Genomic DNA, 25,056 nt, shown 5'->3' on the forward strand with positions numbered 1-25,056 from the left:
TGCCTGTGCAAGAGAAGGCATCATGAGCGAACCAACCGGAACCGGAGGAGCAGGGGCTGGAGCTGGTCCAAGCTTGGAAGATAGATACCGAGCGTTGGAGGTTCAACTGGCCCTGCAGACGGCGAGGCTGGAGGAGAGAAGGGCTCAGGATGCAGACAAGAAGGGGAGAGCCACTCAATTCCCCAGAAAGGTACCAGGATTGGTGCAGAAATTTGGGGGGGACCCCAAGGACTACCATGCTTTTAGGACAGAGATGCAATATGCCCTTAATGTGCAGTTCGATGAGTTCCCTGATGAGGAATCGCGAGTTGCTTTTGTAATTGGGCATCTTGAGAAAGGGGCTAGAGACTGGGTGCGACCCCTAATGGCAACGCACAATGACATACTAAAGGACACAATGAAGTTCTTTCGTGCAATGGATATCATGTTTTCCAGCGATATTGAGGAAGGGGTGGTGCGCAGACAGCTAATGGCTTGTAAGCAGGGGAGTCGATCTGTCCGTGAATATTGGACTGAGTTTACCATGCTGATTCACAGACTGAGTTGGGATTTATCGGCGGCACCCGTTCAAATGCTATTTGAAGAAGGTCTTTCTTCGGGGGTGAAAGACGAGCTGGCACGGAGCCCCAGGGCGGAGTCTATGGATCAGCTGACCAAATCTGCGCTGACCATAGGAGCGCGGCAGGAGGCAAGAGCCTTGGAGAGGCGGGAAGGGAGAGGGGAACGTTGGAAGGAGTTCCGCATTCCAGACATTCCTGAGCCAGCTTTCCCGCCGGCAGAGCCGATGGAAATCGGAACAGCGCGCGCGCGCGCATTTTCAAAAACCAGCGAGGGAGCTAAGAAGGAGGGAAAGGGCCCCCGGAAATGCTATCTCTGCCAACAGCCAGGCCACTTTGCCAGAGTCTGCCCCCAGAGGAAGGAATGGCAAGGGATGGTGGGAGCTGTTGAGGGGGGAGAAGAAGGGGGAGCGGAGCAGGTAAAAGCCAACGCCTGGTTGCCACAATTGGGGCACTGCAGCCAGGCCAAAGAGCAGTGAAAGTGCCCGTGCCAGAAGCTCCTCGACCTGCTCTAGTGATTGAAGTGTCGCTAGAGCTGCAGAATGGGCACCCCCTAAAAATAAAGGCGCTATTGGACTCAGGCAGCTCCTGCAATTTTATGAGCAAGGAGTTTGCTGCTGAACACCAGATACAGACCATCCCTTTAAGCAACCCCCTGCAGGTGACCACGATTGATGGCAGGGAGTTGTTGGGAGGAGGAGTCCGCTTGCAGACTGTCCCAATGATAATGAGGGTGGCAAGGCACACAGAACTGATAGCGTTTAATGTGGCCACCCTGGGAGGCGCTCCCATTATTTTGGGAATGAGCTGGCTAGCTCTACATGATCCGCTGGTTGGCTGGCATCAAAGAGTGGTGTCCTTTGGTTCAGCACATTGCCTAGAACACTGCAAAGGGGAGAAGGGTTCAGTAGGGGCCCAAGCCACCCTAGCAGGGACTGAAGTAATGGGGAAGGTGAAGGTACCACCACAGTATGCAGATCTCAGCGACGTGTTCAGCGAGAAGGAAGCTGACCAACTACCACCTCATAGACCCTTTGATTGTCAGATCAATTTACTCCCTGGAGCACAGCTTCCCGTGGGCAAGTTGTATGCCATGTCAGACAGGGAGATGCAGGAGTTGCGAGGGTTCATTGACAAGAACCTGAAGAGAGGCTTCATCAGAGAGTCCAAAGCAGCAGGGGGGAGCCCAGTGTTCTTTGTGGACAAAAAAAATGCAGACAAGCCGAGACTTGTATGTGATTTTAGGCGGCTGAATGCAGTGACTGAACCGGTGGCGTTCCCTATGCCCAGAATTGATGATATTTTGACCATGGTGAGGAAGGGAAAGATTTTCACAAAGCTGGATCTAAGGGGGGCGTACAACCTGATACGCATAAGGAAAGGGGATGAATGGAAAACCACCATGTTTACCCCTTTGGGGGCGTTTGAATACCTCGTTATGCCATTTGGATTACAAGCAGGCTCCGCGTGTTTTCAATCTTTTATGAACCACGTGCTGGGCCCTTTGCTCTACAAGAATTGCGTTGCCTTTCTAGATGATGTGTTGGTGTATTCTGAGAATGAGGAGCAACATGTGAGAGACGTCAGAGAAGTGTTGAGCAGACTGCAAGCCAACAGGCTGTGGGTCAAACTGGAGAAGTGTCGGTTCCATACCAAGGAGGTGGAATTCCTGGGGTACCGCCTGTCAGACAAGGGATTGGCCATGGATCCCGGCAAGGTACAGGCAGTGCTGGAATGGAAAACACCCAAAACCAAGAAGGATGTGCAGAGGTTCCTAGGGTTTGGAAACTTTTATCGTAAGTTCATCCGCAACTTCGCCCATCTGACGGCGCCCATCACTGACTGTCTCAGCAGTAAGAAGAAGTTTGTATGGACGGCGGAGGCGGGGCGAGCGTTTGAGGAACTGAAAAGGGCCTTCGCCTCTGAAGAACAACTTCTGCATGTGGATTTACGAAAGAAGCTAAGGGTTGAAACAGACGCATCTGACAGAGCCATAGGGGCGGTGCTTCTTCTGCAGCCGGGGAAGGAGGAGTCGGAGTGGCGTCCGTGTGCCTTCTTCTCGCGGAAGCTGAACAAATCCGAGAGGAACTACACGGTGTACGACCGAGAACTGCTTGCTATTCATGAGGCGTTCCGGAGATGGAGGCATCTGCTAGTTGGTGCACAACATAAAGTGCAAGTGTGCACGGACCATAAAAATCTAGAGTACTGGAGAACGGCGCGAGTGCTCAACCAAAGGCAGTTGAGATGGGCCCAAGAGTTCTCCAAATTTAACTTTGAGATTTGTTATGTGCCAGGCCCAGAGAATGTTAGGGCGGACGCTCTCTCACGCAAGCCTGAATATTTGGAGGGGGAGGGAGCACCCGAAGAAACCCATATCATTCCAGAGGACCGCTGGGTGTGTGGGGCGACTTTGGTGGGGCAAAGGGAATTGGTAGAGGGTACGGTGCAGGATGCATACGCCCAGGGGAAACTCAGGGATCTCAGAGGGGAGGAAGACAAACCCGGTGGTTTTGAGGAGAGAAATGGGGCATTGTATTATAAGGGAGCGTTATATATACCTGAAGGGGAATTGAGGGAGAAAGTACTCAAGCAGCTGCACGATAGCCCCACAGCAGGGCACTTTGGGCAACACAAAACCATGTGGCTGGTTACCAGGGAATTTTGGTGGCCCAAGGTCAGGGAAGATGTGCGGGAGTATGTGAGAGGGTGTGAACAATGCCAAAGAGCCAAGGGGGAGAGGCAGGCGCCGGCTGGTTTATTAGAACCACTGCCCACACCTGAGAGACCGTGGGAAGCAGTGGCAATAGATTTCATGACTGATCTGCCAAGGTCTAGAGGGAAAACAGCCATCATGGTTGTAGTAGACCTGTTAACTAAAATGGCCCACTTCATAGCCTGCTCACATGCGGTTACAGCAGAAGAAACCGCCAAATTGTTTGTAGAGAATGTGTTTAGGTTGCATGGCGCCCCCTTGAGGGTGGTTTCAGACCGAGGGAAACAATTTACTTCCAGGTTCTGGAGGAAGCTCATGAGCTTACTGCATGTAGAGGTTAATTTCTCGACGGCCCGTCATCCTGAAACCAACGGGCAGGCGGAAAGAGCAAATGGGGTTCTCCAACAATATTTGAGGTGTTATGTTAATGACAGAGAGAATGATTGGGTGGAGAAGCTGGCGTTGGCAGAATTTGCCTACAACAATGCAGAGAACGTGTCCACGGGGATGAGCCCCTTTTTGGCTAATCACGGGTGCCATCCCAGAGCCTTCCCAGGGGGGGAGGGGGAGAACTGGAGCGTTCCAGCTGCAGAACAGTTCGTGGAAGAAATGGAAGCGATCCATCGCCAGCTCCAACTCAACTTAAACAGGGCTAAGGAGGAATATAAGAGGCAAGCAGACAAAAACAGAAGGGAAGGTGAAAGCATCAGGGTGGGGGACCAGGTGTGGCTGTCAACCCAAGGGTTGCCATTCAAAGGAGGTTGTAAGAAATTAAGACCCAAAAGGCTGGGTCCGTTTGAAGTCATACAGCAGGTCAATCCAGTGGCTTTCAGGCTCCGGTTACCGAACCACATGAAGCTGCACCCAGTTTTTCACAGGTCGTTGCTGTCACCGTATAGAGGAGACAGTGAGGGGAGGGTCACTAGGGGACCAGCAATGGAGGAGAAGGAACACAGCTACCATGTAGCGGAGATCCTCGATTCCAGGTGGAAGGGAGATCAAGTAGAGTATTTGGTAATGTGGGAAGGGGAACCGGAGTCGGAAAACACCTGGGTTAGGGCAGAGGATGTCAATGACGAGGTTTTAATAGAGACTTTTCATCAGAGGTTCCCACGTAAACCTCAGCCTGTAGCGAGGTTCCGAAGGGAATACTTTGCCACCACCGACGAGGAAGAGGAGTTGGAGGGGTTCCCAGATTCTGAAGAGGAGGAGGATTCAGCTGGCCAGGACGACGATCGATGGAGAGAATTGTTCGAGACGTCAGAAGATGAGGAAGATTCGTTTCGGGGTTTTAGCCCTTCACCTCCCAGGGGGGAGGAATTGGGAGGGGGTGAGGGGGGCCCTGGAGGGGAGGTGGATGTCAGGGAACTGCCATCAGAGCATCAGGTGGTGGAGGGACTCAGGCAGGATGAAAGAGACTCAACTGCTGAAGCAGGGACCAGCAGGGGGAGGAGTGGGTCTCTGAGGGAATGCGAGCAGGAGGGAGGGCTCAGGGAGGCTTCCAGCGAGAACAGTGGGGAGGTATCGGAGTCTCCCATAGGGAGACCCATACCTCGCAGGAAACTGTCACGCCGTGAGTCCAGGAGACGCGTTTCCGTTAAGGAACTTCTTTGCTGGAAACGCTTCCGCAGACAGCCACTGTCGGACTCTACTAGTGACTAGAGCAGACATGTCTGAGGAGCTCCGTCACACACGGAGGTTTGTGGGGGCGCACAAACTCTGAGGGAGCACGTTTTCACGCACAAGCAGCTAATCAAACCCTCACAGGTATCTAAGCCAGTGTTTCATTTAGTATGTCATCAGAACCCGGGATTGTGGTTAAAGTCTCTCCTTGTTAGCACCTTTGTCATATGTGATCCTCGAATGAAGGGTGGTATAGATTTTTTTAAAATAATAATAATAATACGAAAGCCATACAACATGCTAATTACCTCTTTTTTTTGGTTGTATTGTTATATTTTGTATTTTACTTTTGGGGAGTATTTCCTTTTCTGAAAACCAATAAAAGTTTTTCTTTTTTTAAAAAAAGATCTCTCCTCTTTAACTACAATACACACCTGTAAAACAACCTTGGTGGATAAAGAGGAGATACCTTCACCTCTCTGGTTTGGATGACATGCAAACCACTGGTTTCCAACATTTTGGCCTGAAGGAACATTTGGAATTTTGAGAAGGTGCTAAGGGCACCAGTCAGAAAATGGCTGGCACTTCCAAAAGAGCAGAAAAAGAAACCAGACAGGAATAGAACATGGTTCAAAAATGGAGGAAAAGCTATTCTTTTGTGTTAATTTGTTAGCAAATAAGTTTTGAAATGCTTTCTACTTTTCCAAATGCTGTTAAGTCTTGGATGTTATGTTTGTTGCTGGTGTGCTGCTATAGATTAGAACTGGAAAATAAAATATAACTGAATCCTGAAATAATTTTAAATTACTATAGCCAGCCATATACATACATAGCCTCAAATAAAGGCATGATGCTAGCTGGCAAACCTTTCCTTTCCTTTCCTTTCCTTTCCTTTCCTTTCCTTTCCTTTCCTTTCCTTTCCTTTTCTTTTCTGGCTATCTGCATTGAATAGAAAAAATAGATAGACAAGGAAAATAACAAAATAAATATAAAACTCACCAGAGTAGGCATTGAACATTGCAATGCTTGAGGTTGACTGTCATTTAGAAGTTTTTTTTTTTTCCAAAATTAGGGCTGTATGAGGAGATGATAACAGTAATGTTTCTGGCCTTTGTACTGAACACTCCCTTCCAAAAACATATTGGGAGCAATCCTTGCTAGGCACCACACAGGAGGAAAAGTTCGTGATGATAATGATGCCTCTAAAATGCACCCCCAACAACAACTTGGAAACAATCAGGAAAAATGTGATGATTAAAATAATGACTCAGCATTACTGCTTCCACAATTTGGGAATAGCTAGAATTAATTTATTGTTATGACACCTCTGCAATGAGTCCACCCCACAACTTTGGGACAATCCATGTTGTAGGGCATGCAGCAGAAACAAGAAAAGGGTTACCATATCCACACCCACTCCTGTATTCAGTGGAGGCCTCTCAAGCAGCTTTCCGCTGCGTGTTCCAGCAGGCAAACTAAACAGACAGTGCGGCATCAGCAGGATTCCCATAATTTTTTTCTCACATTTTCAGAAAGTTGTTCCATATGGCCCACAGGCAGTTATTGAGGAGTTGCTTCTTCTACTCCCAGTTTTTAAGCAGTTCAAGTGGCTACCTGCATATTGCTCTGTGTGACTGGCAGGCAGCAAAACAAAACAGAACAGCAGTTATGTGGATCCAAGGACTAGCAAATAAGACAGAAGTAAGAAAAATACTAAAGTGCAGGGTGAAATGTTATGTTGCCTAGTATCCAAGCAACTCATCAGTCACAGCTCTGACTTCACTCATTGGCTAAGAACACCAACAGGTAGGAGCAACTAGATTGGTTCATTTCACAAAAATGTGCCTGCCCATTTTTCTTCACTTTTTTTCTCAGCTAGAGATTAAGCATTGTCATTTTGTTTTTGCTTATTCCTATGCATTTAGCATCTCAGGAACTTTGAATTTTTTTATGGCATTCTTTGTCTTATGATTCACATTTATGTTCTTATTGCCTTATACTTGTTCTCCGAGAATTATGTTTGATGACTAAAATTAAACCAGTGCATGAGAATTTGCAGAATCGGGCTTTTCTCCATTAAACGGGGGTTTTCAACCAGAACCTTGAAAGAAGGAAACAGAAGAAAAAAACAATAGGCAAGGCACTAATGTTATCTTCAAAAACGTCACATTTTATGCATGCTTGCCATCTTTTAGTTTTGACATTTGAGTACACATCTTCTGATTGCTGAATTATCGCTTCACTGTTAATGAATAGTCTGAAATTCTTAGGCTTTCTAGCCACAAGCCGTTTACACATTACTTTTTATCACCAATATCCTCTATAGAGAATATTGCCTTTTTAAAATCCCACTGTGACATAGGTATACTGATTTTACTGACCCATGTAATTTTAAAAAGAATAAGAAATACTTTGCATTTTAAAAACAAAGGACTATTATAGAAGAATGAAATGTTCATTGTTCCGATCTGGGATTAGGTTCTCCATTAAGTAAGTAGTTAAGGAGTTATTTATTAACCATATTTTTGAAAGAACTCTTTTTTTGTGCTGGTGGCACGATCCTCCCTTCCTGCACATATAGGAGGAGATCTCCCAATAATGCAGTCCCCCAAGTTTTCAGCATGCACACTATTTACTCTGATCAGCAAAGGCTCCCATTATGCTTGCCAAACTTCTCAGCCTTGAGTCCAGATGTTAGGCTGCAGTCCTCATCATCCCCAACCATTGGTCATGCTGGCTGGGGATTACAGAGATTGCACTCCAAAATCTGAGGACCAAAGGTCGGGGAAGGCTACGCTATGCCACAGAGATGCCCTCTCTCACAAGCAGGTTGCATAAGGAGGGATGGATAATGCCCATTTTGCAAAAAAACAACAACCCCAAAACCAAGCACCCATTAAAAAAAACTGTTCAGTCAAGGAAGTTTTTTTAAAAAAATGATTCACCATAGCATTACTGATAAATTTAAAAACAAAAATAGTGCTTAGCTTTTTTATTTTTATTTAGTTCTGTTTTCAGTAGCTTCAGCAGTGTTCCGATTCATTCACCGATTTCTGAAATACCACTTTCATCAATGACACCAAATGCTGCTGCTGTTTAGCAGGTATCATTAAATGACATCCAGCACAGGCAATATGAGCACACACAAATTTGCACTGTTAAATTCAACTGTTACATATCATTAGTACATGTAAATATATATTATGTGAAAATGACCCTATTTGAGTATTGCTGACCAATTGCAGAGAGGTTTCATATTGGGCATTTAATTAAGTTTAATTTAAGTTCCAGCAAAGGAAATTATACTGAATTTTGTTAGTTTAAAGCACTTTGACTTGATGATACTGCTCATACTGTTTATGAGTTCAGAATTAAGCTCAGTATAGAAGTAATGTTCCAAATCTCTTAAATCATGATTAAGAGATGAGAAGCAGGGCCATATCACATGCTTTCTTTCTTTCATTCTTCTTCCTGCGCTTGCACTGTAAGTCTAACTCAGGTTAGGATACGCATTGGCACTGGCCTGAAGCATAGTTAAACAAGATAAAATGTGGCATTCAACACCAATCTTACTCAGGGTAGACCCACTGAAGTTAACATACATAATTTTAGTGGGTCTATTCTGAGTAGGACTTAGTTGAATACAACTCATACTGATCAATATCTAGAATTGTTTATCATACTCCAGTTAAGAAAGAACCCTCATTAGGCCAACCGTGGTTAAGGTTAGTTTGGCATAAGTTTAATAATGCCTGTTGGGAAGGGGTATATTGGAGTGATAATGCTATCCTGTTGTGATTTATAAATCTGAAGTGTTACATCTCTCCCGGAGTCTTACATCATCCTTACAGGGTGACTCGCTAACATTTTATACTGTTGTTCTGTCACTCTGTCATCTTTCAGAACGCTATAGTCTGGAAAGCAAGCCACATCTTGGATTTGTTTGATATTTTGAAAATCTTGCAAAGCAAAGAAAATATATACTGTGTTAATTTCCTTTTTAAAATTGGACAAGCCTACCCGTTAATTCTCTCTCTCTCTCTCTCTATATATATATATATACCGTATTTTTCGCTCTATAACACGCACCAGACCATAACACGCACGTAGTTTTTAGAGGAGGAAAACAAGAAAAACAATATTCTAAACGAAATAGTGGATATATGATTTTTGTGGTTCATGCTGTGGCCACAGACATGTGATCTGACAGTGAGTTTGGAGTAGCCCAATACAAAAATCCTGAGGATCCATGTGGATCCATGCTTTGTAACCACGGAGGAGGGAAGGAAGGGGAACCATGGATCCTCTGCTCACGACTGCAGCAGATCCCCCCCGCCACCCACAGGCATTCGCTCCATAACACGCACAGACATTTCCCCTTACTTTCTAGGAGGAAAAAAGTGAGTGTTATGGTGCAAAAAATACGGTATATATATGGAGAAAGGGACAGCAATACAAAAATAATTCTGTTGCTTAATCGGGCATTATAATGTAACAGACATGTTTCAACAGTGTGCTTGTAATTATTGGTGGTGAAATTTATTAAAACTTATTAAAATTTATTAAAAATAAAACCAATCTATTCATATGTGAAATATTCACAAAACAGGCAAAATAAGGTGATTGGTCTGCATGCCAGCTTTATATTGCGAATCATGTTGTGTTTTGCATAAATGAGCTAAGAACAATTGAGCAACATTGCTAATACTTACTTCTTGCTTCCTTCTAACTGGTTTTTATTGTTGTTTGTTTTTTATAGTGGATGATGTTGGGGAAAAGCTAGACCATATTGGAAACACACCTTTAAAAATCAGCACTGAGGTTTCACATGATGATGTATCTAAAGATGATGGTTTTGGTTCTGAAGTCATTAAAGTTTACATATTTAAAGCTGAAGCTGAGGATGATGTGGAAATAGGTAAGTATCACAACTTCTGATGTTGCTAGTTTGTAGTGTTTACAAAATCCAGTTGCTTACATTGTGTAAAACAAATACTTCTTCGTAGTGGTTTCCAATTAAATTCCTTCCATTGTCTTTCATAAGGGAATCTAAAATAACTAAGATACCGAAACAAAACCATTAAAACTCTGCCCATAGATTACATATAGCTTGAATCACCCCCAGCTTCTGCCTTGGCTATCTCACTCAACTTCCAGAACCAACCCCTTTCCCCATGCCCTTGTAAGGACTCCTCTGAGTTTGTTCCTTTCTCCCATATGTCCAACCCATGACAATTTGTCATGCTAAATGGAAATTAAAATGCTGCCCCACCGTGCTGTCTTTCCCCCCAATGACAGTTGTTGTCTTGTTATTTCATCAAGCACACAGAAAAGAAATGAAACATTTTACTGTTCCTATCAAAACGTTATCAAATAAAAATTACTTATTCTCTTCAAGGTGGAACAGAAATTGTAACAGAGAGTGACTTTCATAATGGGCATTCTGTAGCTGGAGTTTTAGAGCAAGGCGGCGTCGGCAGAGTACAGCGAGAGAAGATGGTTTATATGGCTGTTAAAGATTCCTCTCAAGAGGATGAAGATATTGGTAAGAATTATATTTTTTTGTTGCTAAGAAAGTAATCTTGTCATTTCTCCCCCCCCCCCAAACCACTGTGAACATGAAGGGATTTTATCCCTATAGTGTTATATGATTATTTTATACTTAAAATGAGGATAGAGATCCTAACACACACAGCCCGCCTAAGTTACGTGCACCAGTCCACAAACAAGCTGAAATTCAATCAACTGCAAATGAGAGGTCATTGCAAACCTTGTCATGTGTGCTGTTGTTTGCACTATATTGCACATCATGGACTTGTGATCCGATACATAGATGGACAGTTTTCTTTGAAATGCAATCCTCAGCATTTTTATTTAGAACTAGGTGCAGCCTGTACTGCACCAACCTCCCCATCAGAGCTTTCTCCTGGTATGCACATTGACCCTACTAACAGGAAGTCAGCTATGTAGGTGTGCCCCTCCCCGCTTGTCTGCTCCTGCTGAGAAACAACCCCTACCAAGTTAAGTGGGCTTCTTTCCTATGAGATATGTATCAGGTTGTAGTCTTGAACATGGAGGGAAAACTCTTGATGGCAATTTCATGAATCTGGTGTTCTGATTTTGGATTTTCACAAATAGATTGGTAGCTTCTAGTTTAGGAGATAACTACTAAATCAAATACGAATTAATTGAGCAAAGCTGGAAAATGGCATATACAGTGTCATTAATTTCTATACCCTTTAAAACTAAATATAGGTTGTGCTGAAATAGCTGATGAAGTTTACATGGAGGTTATTGTTGGTGAAGAAGAAGCAACATCACTGCCTGAAGCACAGCTTGAAGACACTGGTGTGAATAAAACTTTTGTTCCTGTTGCATGGGCTGCTGCTTATGGTAGGACGCTAGATTATGACTTCATGAGAGTCCCTTCTCTCCTTTCTAATTGCACTAACCCATCTCTGCCCAAATAATAATTTTAACATTTAGTGGACATAAAAGCATAATAAAGCGTATTGTACAGAGGACCATGGATTCGTTTTAAAAGACTCCCCAGAGTTCTTTCTGCCTTTAGCAGTTCATGTGGCAATTGAAATGAAGCTTTCAAAAATAAGTCTAAGTTTGAATATTTAATAATAGTAAGGGAACTTCAAACACTTGCTCAAAGAACCCATTTTCATGCACATGTCTGCATATTCTGTTTGTAATTATAGGAAATTGTCAGCCCATCTACACTTAGACTTCAAAGTGCTGCTCCTAGGCCTCTGAGGTTTACCCCTGTGCTACCCATTCTCTTTTTCCAGAAAATGTTACAAAAATGGCTGGATTCACCTAATGAAATTAGAGAAGCATTTGAAACCCAGATCCCCAAAACACAAATATATATTTCATTTTTTAAAAAACTCCTCACTAGATGGCAAATTCAGATGGTGTTACAAATGTGACAGAAGTCATATGCTATCTGACCACTGTACAAAGCAGAGGTCCACAAATACTGTTAACACACTTTCCATGGCACACAACAATTTAATTCTGGTAGTCAGAATTGTGGTATGGTCTCCAGAATAGAAAAGCTCTTATATTTTGCCCTTTTGGTTTTTTAAAGTGCCAACATTTTTCCTTTTAAGCAGCCCAAGTCTGCTGCAATATAGATTACTGTTATGCCTTCCATCCTGTCCCATGTCCTCACAGCTGGCTGAGCAAGAGCATAATTTTTAAACTTCCTTTTAACTTTCCTCATTCTGTTTAGTTCCCTCTTATATATATACGCTTGTCTGAATCTTTGCACTGGAATAAAAAATTGTAGCAAAGGGAATACGGAGGGTTAGCCTGTAGCTTGAAGGCCCTGGTTAGCCAAACAACTGCTGATGTGTGGCAATGTGTGCACATACCTATGTTCCTATGGGAAGGGATGGTAGCTCAGTGGTAGAGAATATGCTTTGCTTGTAGAAAGTCTCAGGTTAAGTCCACAGCATCTCTTTTAAAAAGGGATCTCAAGTAGAAGATGCCAAAAAAGACAATTATCTAATACCCTAGAAAGTTACTGTCAAAGTTGACAAAACTAGGAAAGACTAATGGTCACACTCCGTGTAAGGCTGCTTCATATGATTCTGACAAATCAGAGGCTCAGTGCTAACAAGCTGTATGGTGCTTCTGTTAATGCTGTGAACTAATGTGCAAATGTCATTTTGTAGAATAGCTTCATACAAACATTTAAAGGCTAGTTACTACTTATTTTTGTGTGTAATGAAAAATAATAACGTAGACACTACATTTATGGCATAAAAAAGATGAATGTCTGGAAAGCAGTGACTATTAGTAAGTTTTATTTTTGAAGCAACTGACAGCAAATCATGTATCTAAAGTGAAAGTTAGTGTGAGATTTGGGGGGGGGGTTGGTAAAAAAGTAACTTGGAAATAGAAATGATTAGCTTAGTTGTTTTCTGTGTTGGACTGCTTTGAAATCATCATGCAGTTGGAATGTGTGAACTGTTTCAATGAACTACTTGTTCCCCTAGGAGATGATAGAAGACTTCCCCGGAGGTATGAAGACTGTCAAACAACAGGTCAGTAGATGAAGAATTGCTCATATGTCTAGTATTGCAAAGATGTTGTGAACTACATTTAGGTTTCATCAGCAACTATATAAGAATTGGCACATTAATATTAATGCATCAGATAATTCAATGTAAACAAAAACACAGTTATGATATTAACCATCTCCTTGCGTAGGGCTGTCAATAGCCCTGCTGTGACATTCCCAAAACAAACCCTATTTCCTTTTAAACTTGGCACCAGCTCTTACAAGCAGCTACCTCTGTTTCATTTTTGGATGAAATACTCCATTAAAATGCTAAAGGAAGCAAGAAGAAGCTATGCTGGAGCAATTTTTGTGCCTTTCTGCTCTATCCCCAATGCTGGATCCGGTGAATCTTTCATTATAGGAGTTCTTTTCAATATGTTACCTTAAGTATGTCTACTCAGAAATAAATCCCACTGAGTTCATTGAGAGTTACTCCTAGTAACGTGCATATGATCACAGCCTGAATGTGAGAATGATGTTGGCTGACATTTTTTTCATTTATTAATTCAAAGTATTTCCCCCTGTTCTTCACAGACTTAGCTTCAGAACAGCTTGTGTAAGATGAATAGAAACAAAAGCAAATCATTGCTTACTGTGTGTTGTATTAAAAAATATATGTAGCTATTATCCAGTGTGTGTTTCTAGCATCTTATGATGAAGCAGAATCCCATTGTCCCAATCTCAGTGCAAACACAATTGCAACAGATGGTCCTTTCTCTAAACAGCTTCAGTGTTCAAAATAAGCTCTTATAAGGGAGCCTCTTGCCACATTGTGATGCGTATCTGGTCTTTCACATCAGGAACCAACTTGGATGCAAGATTAGAAAACAAAAATGTTAATGCAACACAATTCCTGCAAATCTGTGATAGCATTAGCACAAACAGACTGCTTAAACAGAAAGCCAAGAAAAGGAGGAGAGGGGAAGCAAGGCAGTGGCAAACAGGTAAAACGACTTCCTTGGCTAGCTTTTACCTACTTATCTATAGCTTTTAGCATTCTTAAATTAGAAGATAAAAGTGTAGTTGATTCCGTATTCTTACAGCATTAGGAGTTTTTCTTTTTTGGGAAAAGATACCTTACGATTTCATCCAGTTTTCTCTTATCTTATTAGCTGCATAGTCAGAAGAGTATTTCCTGACTTTCTTATACTACAAGTTCATGTAGTATTTCTGCAGTAGCTAAGTTCTTGTTATATTAACATAGTAGGAGGCATGTGGATTGGAAATTTCTAAAAGGTAATTTATAAGAGATTATTCTTTGTTGTGTTGCACTGTCAGCTTGTGCACAGCCAGCACAAAGATTTATTTTTTAAAAAATCAGCAAGGGCAAAGAACCACCACTCAGTGCATTTTCATTGTAGAATTTACACAATATTAGACTACAGTGTAGTCATTATGGGACATAGTCATTTGCACAGCAGAAATCAATGTTTCGGTAATTCAGCCCCTTACATTTACAGTTTTCTTTCTGAAAACAAAAATAAAAAGTCTCCGCATAAAAATTCCAAGGAAATCAACTGAATTTTTCAATAGAAGTACTTCTTTACCCCAGCCAGTGTAAAATACTGGAGTAAAAATGTCAAACAGAAAACTATCCAGGAATACATATAAATACCCAAACCTTAGAGATGTTTGTGTGTGCTTCTAAACACCAGGGTGCATAGAATATGCCTTATTAGGAAGTTTTTTTGTTCCAGCCAACTTAATGTGTTGGTAAAAATGTCCCACGCCATTTTCAAACAAAAACTGATACAGGGAAATAGACTTAACCATCATCCTTCTAGCACCACACTTTTTCACTTTGGAATATTGTACTACCCTGACTTTGGAATTTTGGTTGAGGTGGTCAGTTGTCTTTGAAAGCCATCCATGTAAAGTTGTTGTTTTTCCGGTATTATTTTAGGACTTAATCTCCATACTTGTTAGCCCAAATATTGATGACAAGTGTTTTGAGCTTATCCAGCTAGAAGCTTGCTAAGTTTGAAGTTCTTAGCTTCAGCTTTGGACACAAGAACTGTCTTTCATTCCTCAGTCTCTTTTGTAAAAGTGTTAAATTTCAGTGCCTCTTGGTGAATCCTCAGAAGTGAAGATTTGTTTAATTGTTATCAGCAGTAAATTTCAGCATATGTTGACAAAATTATGAAGAATTGAAAATATGGTTGAATAATAGAAAGTGAGAAGACTATAAGAATTATAAGCCATAAATACAAATTCTAGTCGTAATAGGATTCTTAAGATTTAGTGAATGGGAGAGAGGTCGACCCTAGAAGAGGGCGATCCAACTTTGTATGCCTCCTCTTTGAGACTGCGGAAGCACAGATTTTGAAAATGGCAAAAAGAATGTTCCACAAATGTGCTGAGACTGGATCCACAGAATTCAACCCACTCCCACTTCACTGATATCCTATTGAAATCAGTGGGAGGGAAACTTAAAAATAAATAAATCCTAGCATAGGAAAGGAACATTAAGAAGGCAAAATGTTGGGGCCCAATACTTTCTCCCCTGCTGGCAAGAACTTAGTTGGTCATAGGAAAAAGCAATTAATCTGCCTTTAGTTCTCACTCTCCCACTTTTGGATTGCTCTGTTCTTTATTCAAAACATTACATGATAGGTGTTTTTTGAAAAAAAATGATACTGTGTTCTGCTTCATTGATGTCAGAATCATTCTTTTTCTTGTTACAATTTATTTCATAATATTTTCTGTTTGTTTAAAACAGCTGTTATAATAGGTCCTGATGGACAACCCTTAACCGTCTATCCTTGTCACATATGTGGGAAAAAATTTAAATCCAGGGGATTCTTGAAAAGGCATATGAAAAACCACCCAGATCACATGATTAAGAAGAAATACCAATGCACAGACTGTGATTTTACAACTAACAAGAAAGTAAGCTTTCATAATCATTTGGAAAGCCATAAGCTCATCAACAAAGTTGACAAAACGCATGAATTCACAGAGTACACCAGGCGATACAGAGAAGCAAGCCCACTGAGTTCAAATAAACTGATCTTAAGGGACAAGGAACCTAAATTGCACAAGTGCAAATATTGTGACTATGAGACAGCAGAGCAAGGACTGCTTAATAGACATCTGCTTGCGGTTCACAGCAAGAACTTCCCTCATGTTTGTGTTGAGTGTGGGAAAGGATTCCGCCATCCTTCTGAGCTCAAAAAGCATATGAGGACCCACACAGGGGAGAAGCCTTACCAGTGCCAGCATTGTGTCTTCCGTTGTGCTGATCAGTCCAATTTGAAGACACACATCAAAACCAAGCATGGTACTGACCTGCCCTTTAAATGTGAACATTGTCCGCAGGCATTCACAGATGAGAAAGAACTCCAGCAGCACACAGAGTTGTTTCAAGGGCATAAGACTCATCAGTGCCCACATTGTGACCACAAGAGCACCAACTCAAGTGACCTGAAACGGCACATAATATCTGTTCACACAAAGGACTTTCCTCACAAATGCGAGGTGTGTGAAAAAGGTTTCCACCGTCCATCGGAGCTCAAGAAGCACAGTGAAACGCATAAAGGTAAAAAGGTACATCAGTGCAGGCACTGTGACTTTAAGACTTCAGATCCTTTTGTACTTAGTGGGCATATTCTCTCAGTTCACACTAAGGACCTGCCTTTCAAATGCAAAAGATGCAAGAGAGGATTTAGGCAACAAACGGAACTGAAGAAGCACATGAAGACTCACAGTGGAAGGAAAGTCTATCAATGCCAGTATTGTGAGTATAGCACTACAGATGCATCAGGCTTCAAGCGGCATGTCATATCAATACACACAAAAGACTATCCGCACAGGTGTGAGTACTGCAAAAAGGGATTCCGTAGACCATCAGAGAAAAATCAGCATATAATGAGGCATCACAAAGAGGCCCTAATGTAATATATGAGCTGTAGAAGAAAACGGTTTAGAAACTGTGATCTGCTTAATTGGGGAAGAAAACTCTCATGAACTGTTTCTCCTGGTTTCAAAGCTTGATATTAAATCATAACTTTACATTCTTTGTATTACAAGTCTTTAAAAGTATTAGGGTTGACAGGGGATCTCATAGCCCTATGATTGTTGCTCATCAAAACCTAAAGAACACTATAAAATGCAGAGATGAATGTTTGAAAAGCTGCGGAAAGAGACCTTGAATGTCTTCTGTTTAAAGTGTTATATATAATTAAGCTAAAGAAAATACTAAGACCGTTATCTTAGCCCTTTATCAATAACGCCATTTATATCCTTAATGAAAACTGGGGGTGGGAGTTTTTTGAAATGTTTGCTATGGCAAGTCTACAATATGCAGGTAGAAGTCAGTTGCTTTGTCATTACATTTTTTAACTGTGCTGGGAAACAAGAATTGGTTAGATTTTGAGATCTGTCTTTTTTGTTGTTAAAGCAAACACACATTTCACCAGGAAACATAGTTTCCTTCCTTTATTTAGGTTCAATGAGCAATATTTAAACTTTTTTTTTCTAGAGCTGCTGACCTATGTTATCGCAGGATATGGTGTTAAAAATACAGCATTGTTTTTGAGCTCAAAAGGTGTTGTTCAGTACTAGGATTGGAGATGTGTGTGTGTATATAATTTCCCTTTACAGTTGAATGTTCAGTATGGCACATATAAAAAAAAATTACCTTTTGGCCAATCTAATTATTATAATACTTTTTTAAAAAAGAATAAAAAATTGATGGCTGCGGCTGTTGGTGCTATGATTTGGCACTGTTTTTCTTGCTACTTTACTGTTTTCTTTTTTCCAAAAAGAGTATCAAGATTACATTAGTTGGAAATGCCTAGGGAATCTTAGGGGGCAGTGTTCCTGGGAAGGGTGGACTACTGTGGTCCTTCCTTGCAAATTAAAAATCTTTCCATATAGAAATGAAAATTGCACCTTTTAATCAATTCATACAAAACATATACCATACTATAAACATGCATTTTCAATCTGTAAGAAAGTTATATATGCAGTATTTAACCAGAACAATATGCTGCCGCTAGAGTTTGGAGGTGGGTCTTCAGTTTACAGTGTATACATTTGAAATATGCATCCCTTTAAACAATGCTTTGTGTTAGCATGCTGCAAATCAAAATGGCGCTTAATATAACAAGCTGGTCTAGGGCTATTTAATAATTAAAAACTGTTCATAAATGTTATGCATATAATGTGTACTTTTTAAAAACTTTTTTTTAAAGTTGCTTTATGTTTGCACACAGCTGTTCACATAATAAATTGTAACTTTACTTCATGCTACTATATTGTGGCTTTGTGTTTCAGATAATGTTCATACTTTGTTTTTGCACCAGATGAGAATCAGTTCCTTGAGAATAAATTTTTTTTATATTTCTAAACTTCAGAAAGTTAACTTTGGGAAACCTTGTGTTTTATGTGGCTGTAAAAAATGATGTACACGATGTAAAATAAGATTGTCACTGTTATGTGGGACTATTATTTCAAAATGTGTTACTCATTGTAATGAGCATACAATAAAATGCATCTCTTGCACTCCAAGCTTCTTGAAAAAGTTTGCATTCCTTGCTCAGGCCAGATATTTGTTTTGCTTACTCATCATTTAGTTCAAATTTTAATTGTTGATATCCTGATCACTGTTTTTGAGGATTTATTGTAAATCACAATCACAGTAAGCGTCAGATTTTTTTATAAAAAAAATTGTAATTGATTAAGGGTGCAAAAACAGAACTCTCATTTACAGAAAAAGATGGTGGTTAAGACTTTTTTCATTTAATTGTTAGTGTGTGATTTTAAAAATTGTGTTCATATTCACTCTTGCCCGCTCTTTAATTCTATTGAGTGAACCAATATTGCCCGTTCATTGAATCTGCAGTAGTTCACTAAGAGCTGGAACAGTGATATTGAAAGCAGACAAAAAGTACAACTAAATTCATTTTAAGCTCCATTATGATGTGGTATTACAGTATGTACCTGTGTTAACAAGTGTACTTGCACCCTCCCTTTAGTGTTTTTGAAGAACTTGTTGACTAAATGGCATCACCTCACTCCTGAGTGTGCACTGTATGTGAGTTTGTGCATGCACATATACTACTAGCAGGCTTGTGTGGAAGCAGGCAGCTTGCTCCCATGGTTGCACTCTGATCATAGTGCAAGTATTGGAACAAGGCTGTTCAAAATAACAGCAACAGAACAGCTACCCTGATTTGGATCAATGCCGGTAGAAACATAGCAGGGTAAAACAGCTTGCTGCATCCGCCTGAGTGCTCCAAAAAGGAAGTACTAATGATATCTCTGCTTAGCAAATGCCACACAGCATGGGGGGGGGGTGCATAAATTTTATTATGAAATAACACCCCAGTACTGTTTTTATATTAAGTGACCTTGCACCTAAAATTTAAATTCACTTAACTTGAAAATAAGCGCCAATAAAGTGAGACTTGCTGTAAAGTAAGTTTTGAAGCATATTTAGGATCAGGATGTGTGTGCTTGGTCCATGTTTCTAATGTTAACATTTAATTTTGTTTCCTAGTGCTTTCCATAACGTGGTCCTTCAATACTCAAATTGACTCTGCCTTCAAACTCCTCCCTTTCATCAGCCAGTGAGACATAGAAGTGAGATGTGCTGAGGAAAAGGGCCAATTTGCACATGAGCCTTAGAATGACCAAATCACTGATGAAAAAGTGACTTTTTATAGCAGCTTCCAAAACATCTCTGCACATTTATTTCATCATGCAATACAAAAAAAAAAAAAATCTGTATTTTTTCAAACTAGGCCAAGATTCAGATTACTGCTCAACTTTTCCCAGATGTTTCCTGGGCTTATATTTTGCTGCCGCACAGAACCCACTTGGCAAACCACTTTTGAAACTGAGATCACTTTTGATACCAGATCTTCACTGTGATGTAGCAGGAACATGGAGGTGTATCCTCCAAAAGTATCCAGTGGGGCATATAAAAAGTACCTTTGCTTAAGCCTTTGCACCCTTTGGTTCCCTTATGTGTCATTCAAATATTTTATGGCTCCAGACTATTACCCAATCCATCCCGCACTTACTTGTGGTGGCTCTTCAAAATCTTGTTGATAAGTGACCAAAGCGTATGACTATTTGTTATATAGCTTTACACTGGGATGGGCAATTCTTTGTTTTCTTTTTATCTTAATTGCAAGGGAACTACAAATGACCATTTTAAAAAAAGAGCTCCAAAAAAGGTGGTGACAAGCTACAGTAGACGCTGATTCAGCTTCTTTCCTAATCTTCCAGCCAGGGTTTTGAATTCTGGAACAGGCTCATGTTCCTTCTTCCCCTCCTGTGCAGCTGTTCTCTCCTCCCTTCCCAGGGCAACATGAGCCATGGATTGCAGGCACAGTTGAGTTGAATTAGCTTTTCCAAACCAGGGTTCAGTGAATTCTCTGCCACAGGGTGACATTTGTCCTAGCACTAATAGTATATGGATTCCCCGGTATTCAAATTCCAGCAGCAATTCTGGTATTGGAGTTTGTGCTTCTGTGGAAAGTATGGGTGTGTGTAACAGCAAAACATTCCGAGTTTCAAAAATATGTACACACAAGATAGTTTATTTAGAAAAAACAAGGATGCAAAGTGTGGATAAAATGCTTTGGGATACATTGGGTTGTGGTGTTTTGTTTCATTTTTTAAATAATCATTTCATTTTATTTTTTGTTTGTATTTTCCTGGAAAAAAGAAATCCCTCCTCACCTAGCTTGCAAAAAAATAATAATCCAAAAGTATACCTGCAGAATAATGCATAATTAGGACCCATCAGGGAGAATGGATTGTGTGTGAAAGGGGAGAAATAGTGAATATGCCATGTTCCTACTCTCCTAACCATTTTTGAACTGAGTAGCACACATTGAAACAACTTTAGAAAGGTTGAGAAGTAAACGGGTGATTTTGCCCAAGAAGCCACATCAGCATAGGACTAAATCATATTTCTACAGGGAGGTTAGCTACATAGCTCTAGGCTGTGCCATAACACCTACTGAACTTGGGAGAATTCTATGTACTAGCTTCAATACAGTGTAAAAATAAAATGTGAGGGGTGGGTAGGGAAGTCCTTTAATTTCTTAATTGCTTCAGAGCTGTGACTTACAACCTTATCTTTTTGTTGCTTTAGATGTGTCAGTTCTGGATAAGATGAGATGGCTTCCCCAAGATTCCTTAGGAGTGTATCAGCTTGCATTGTGAAAACCTCTGGGGACCTGTTGTGTCCCTGGCAGGAATTTCAGTGCAGCTCCAGTCTCTTTTGTACTACATTCTTAAAAAGCAATAATTGCCCGGAAGGTTTGGTCATCTTGCCCATCATTCATGACTTCCTCTTCCCCATATTAAAGTCCATTATGTTAGCCCTTTAGGCAATGTTGCGACTTCTGGCTATTCCACATAGCCAAGAGGTTTTGTATGTATAGATGCTGCCTGTCCCATATACTTCAATGGGAAGAACTAAGCTCCAGGTAAAAAGGCATTTCATGATATGTGTATGGCAAACCCCGTGAAATGGAGAAAAATGCGCTCTGCAGGCAAGTTCTGCTCATTAGTGAGCCCATTACTGCTAGAGACTGCTGCACTGAAGAACATGTATTACATGTTTAAAAAATCAGGGGACTTGAATCCTCCCCAACCCAATTAAAAAATATAATTGACTTTTAAAAAGAACATTTCATACTTGATATTATCATCTCGTAGAGTTGCCAACTTCATACACCAATAATCTAAAAACTTCAGGCGACAGCTAAGAAATCAAGCTTACAAATATATTTATTTTGTTTTAACAAAGATATATGTAGGCTTGCCCCCTGTAAACTGTTAAGGGCTTATTGATACAGATACAGACTGTTATGTGTCAGCTCCCAAAATGACCAACATCCATCACGCTGTGGGAAAAGAGAGGGAAGGGAGCGCCCATCTACCCACAAAACAAATCCCTACAAAAACCTAGTAAAGTGTTATTTTGTAGCTGCATAACAAACACCACTCTGCTGTTGAGCTACAAACATCTCCAGTTGGTGTTCTAATGAAATGATTGGGAAATATGCCAATACTAATAATAAAAATAATACTATTAATAATTTATTTATTTGCTGCCCATCTGACAGGGTTTCCCCAGGCACTCTGGGCAGCTTCCAACAAATTAAAACACAATACGACATCAAACATGAAAAACTTCCCTGAGCAGGGCTGCCTTCAGATGTCTTCTAAAAGTCATGACATCTGATCGAAGGGCATTCCATAGAAGGCCCTCAACCCGGTTCCCTGTAACCTTACTTCTCACAGGGAATCGGCAGAAGGCCCTCAGAGCTAGATCAAGAGTGTTCAAGAGTGTGGAATGTGCTCTTGTCCAATTTAGTTCATTTTATTGGGTTCCTAAATGATGGTGCTCCTTGGGTATGCCTCTTTAATTTGCAGAATCTGGGAAAACATTTTTTTAAATAAAGATTTTTAAAAAGAGAGAGGCAAATCTCAAAGTTCTGGGAAAAAAGTAGAAAATACCTAATGCATTTCAAATGGAAACCTTGATTATTATTTTTCCCCTCCTACAGATTGTTTCTCTCCGTCTCTCTCTGATTTCTATTTTGGGTGCTGCCCTCATGTTTACCAATAAATAGGCCAATGCAAGGTATAATGGCAGCCAACAAAGCATAAATGGAAGCTCGCTTCGGGTGGATTAACCTGTTTTTGCAGCCTGCCTGGGAATGCAAAATTGAAGGGTAGAGAAAGCATATGCTAGTTGTGGATCAGAAATTGAGATGATTTACAACAGTAAACCACAGTTTACTCTGGTCCAGAGTTCCAATATTTTAGGTGGGAGTAAAACTGGAGTTACTTTGTTAACAAAACAACTTTGCTGGGCAAAACTCGGGGTTTGTTTCATTTTTTTTTAGTACTGTATAGAGGACTGAACAAGAAAACAAAAAGCTCTACATGCAAAACAGAAAATTATATGCTATCAAGATTAATAATAACAGTCACAATTGGTAAAACAAATTTGATAATAACTGCTTAAAAGCTTAGTCCCAAGATAGCTGCCTTGGGATATAACAATCACCAGCCACACTCCTCGAAAGCACATTTTCATTATTCTTTTTATCAGCCCACCTCATCCCCTTGCAAGAGTGATTATGGCAGTGGTGACAACATCCTTGTGCTTAACACTCATTGGCCTTATGGAAAAGCTAAACAGCCACATGAATACTAGCTGCAACACCAATGTGAATCAGGAAAGATGATGTTATTTCGGCAGACACACCAGTATGAGTGTTTGCCATCAAATACATCATTAGGCTGATTCTGGGTAAGTGACATACACACCCTTCCTGCTATGCTGCCCCACAAGTTTTCTATTTACAGTGAGCACTGCCCAAATGGAGATAGGCACCCCTCTATCCGATTGAAAAATCAATGAGGTTTAAGTGCATGGCTAACAAGTTTTATCAGTGAACACAACAACTCACCATTACTACCCTATAGCTGTGACCTTCCCAGATTAGGCAAGTTGGAGGGTCTTCATTAGCATTAGCTTGAGGGGGAGCATGGTATGACTTCTGCACTATTTAAAGCTCCCAATATGGTCACTGTGTGATCACACCATTTCCAAGTCACACTTGAAAAATGGGCATAGGCATCATGGAATTTTCTCTGAATGACACCTGCTAATAACCTCCCAACTTAAGTTGACCATAATATCTACCATAGGAAATGGTCCTTTCTAGTCAATTCACACACCCCAGCATGTCGGGCTCCCCACCCCCTGCCCTTTGACACCACGAAAATCATGCAAGTAGGTTTACTATATACAACTCAACCCTGACTGTTCAGTTTTGTCAATTGACCTTGCACTGCAAAGTGATGAAGTCAACCCACAGACATTGCTAACTATCCAGCATGATGGATTAATTTCAAAAGTGGCACACCTGAACTTTTCGAAAAAAGAGAGAGAGGGAGGGAGAGGAGAAACTTATTTTATCCAAAGCATAACAAGTTGTGTGTGTCTGTTTTTCAGTAAGATTATAGAACAGGTCAGTAGGGGGTGGGGAATTCATTCAAAAGACAATTTGCTATAGTAGTTGCCACATTGCATTTGAGGGAACACAAGCATCCCTTGATGAAAAGCTCAGTTCATAGCTCAGTGCTAGAGTATCTGCCTTGCACGCAGAAGATCAACTGGTTCAACTCCTGGCCTCTCCAGGTAGGACTGACTGTGAAGCATCCCACCTGAAATCACTTCAAACAGTACTGAGATGGACTAATGCTCTCAGTACAAGGCAGCTTCCTAACATCTTATGAGCTTTCCTGAAAAACCATTCACCCATTGCTACTCACCTTTGCAGTGAACTGAGTACATTCTAAGTGACATTCTCTGTTCCCATGGGTCAATGGGGAGGACAAACTTGGCAGTCCCTTGTATGAACTCATACACCTCAAACTCCTTTTCAAGACACATCAGAGTATCTCTGCTGATGAGCCAATACAATTAAGACTGGAGGAAGAAGAACGTTTGAAAACCACTCATATGTGAACAATTAAAGCCAAGACACCCCCATTCCACACACACCATTATATAGTGTGACTGTAACATTTTTTCCCTAACCGTGACTGTTTTGCGTTTCAGACTTGAAAAATCAATAGGAGAAGAAGAAAAGCAGAAAAATAATGTAACAACATTCATTTGCACATGAACTCCTCTGATCAGCTGTGGCTTGTCCAGGGAACTTGTTCATACTTGAAAGAAAGGAAGCAGTTCTTTAATCAGCCGTAAAGGCCTCCTGTTGCAAAACAAAGAAAACACATTATCATTCATGCTCTACCTCTGCAAACATTCATTAGATTTTAAAAATAATAATTATTTGCTATTTATTCTGAAAGCTCAAGTTTCACACAGCAAATGCAAGAAGCTATGGTTTTGTGCCCTAATCAGTTTAAATAAACTGTAACACTGCAAAGGGCACTTTGCGACATTTTGAAGAAAGAAAGAAAAATCAACTGAAAAATGAAAGATTTCCTGTCTGGCATGCAAAGGGCAACTTCAACACACCCTTTTCAAACATCTAATTGGAAATGTTGCTCTTATGTAGGTTTAGTTGGCTGGG

The 25,056-nt window shown here is 40.8% G+C and overlaps 2 protein-coding genes across 9 annotated transcripts in view; one reads left to right on the forward strand and one right to left on the reverse strand.

Moving 5' to 3' along the window:
• ZNF711 (zinc finger protein 711) overlaps positions 1 to 18,487 on the forward strand; it is a 30,436-nt gene extending 11,949 nt beyond the window's left edge. For 2 of the 8 annotated variants that reach the window (XM_081180134.1, XM_081180133.1), the window contains exons 4-9: positions 9,656 to 9,814; positions 10,295 to 10,441; positions 11,152 to 11,289; positions 12,912 to 12,959; positions 13,777 to 13,920; positions 15,696 to 18,487. In XM_081180134.1, coding sequence (XP_081036260.1) covers positions 9,656 to 9,814; positions 10,295 to 10,441; positions 11,152 to 11,289; positions 12,912 to 12,959; positions 13,777 to 13,920; positions 15,696 to 16,873 — 1,814 coding nt within the window. In that variant the 3' untranslated portion in view covers positions 16,874 to 18,487. The remainder of the gene's footprint in view (positions 1 to 9,655; positions 9,815 to 10,294; positions 10,442 to 11,151; positions 11,290 to 12,911; positions 12,960 to 13,776; positions 13,921 to 15,695) is intronic. The other 6 variants (XM_081180135.1, XM_081180136.1, XM_081180137.1 and 3 more) reach the window with 6 other exon arrangements.
• A 3,222-nt stretch (positions 18,488 to 21,709) lies between these two features.
• The window catches only part of POF1B (POF1B actin binding protein), a 43,926-nt gene continuing 40,579 nt past the window's right edge, over positions 21,710 to 25,056 (reverse strand). The window contains exon 15 of the mRNA XM_081180185.1: positions 21,710 to 24,732. Coding sequence (XP_081036311.1) covers positions 24,712 to 24,732 — 21 coding nt within the window. The 3' untranslated portion in view covers positions 21,710 to 24,711. The remainder of the gene's footprint in view (positions 24,733 to 25,056) is intronic.

Source organism: Podarcis bocagei (assembly GCF_964188305.1).
Source record: "Podarcis bocagei genome assembly, chromosome: Z".
Lineage (NCBI taxonomy): Eukaryota > Metazoa > Chordata > Lepidosauria > Squamata > Lacertidae > Podarcis > Podarcis bocagei.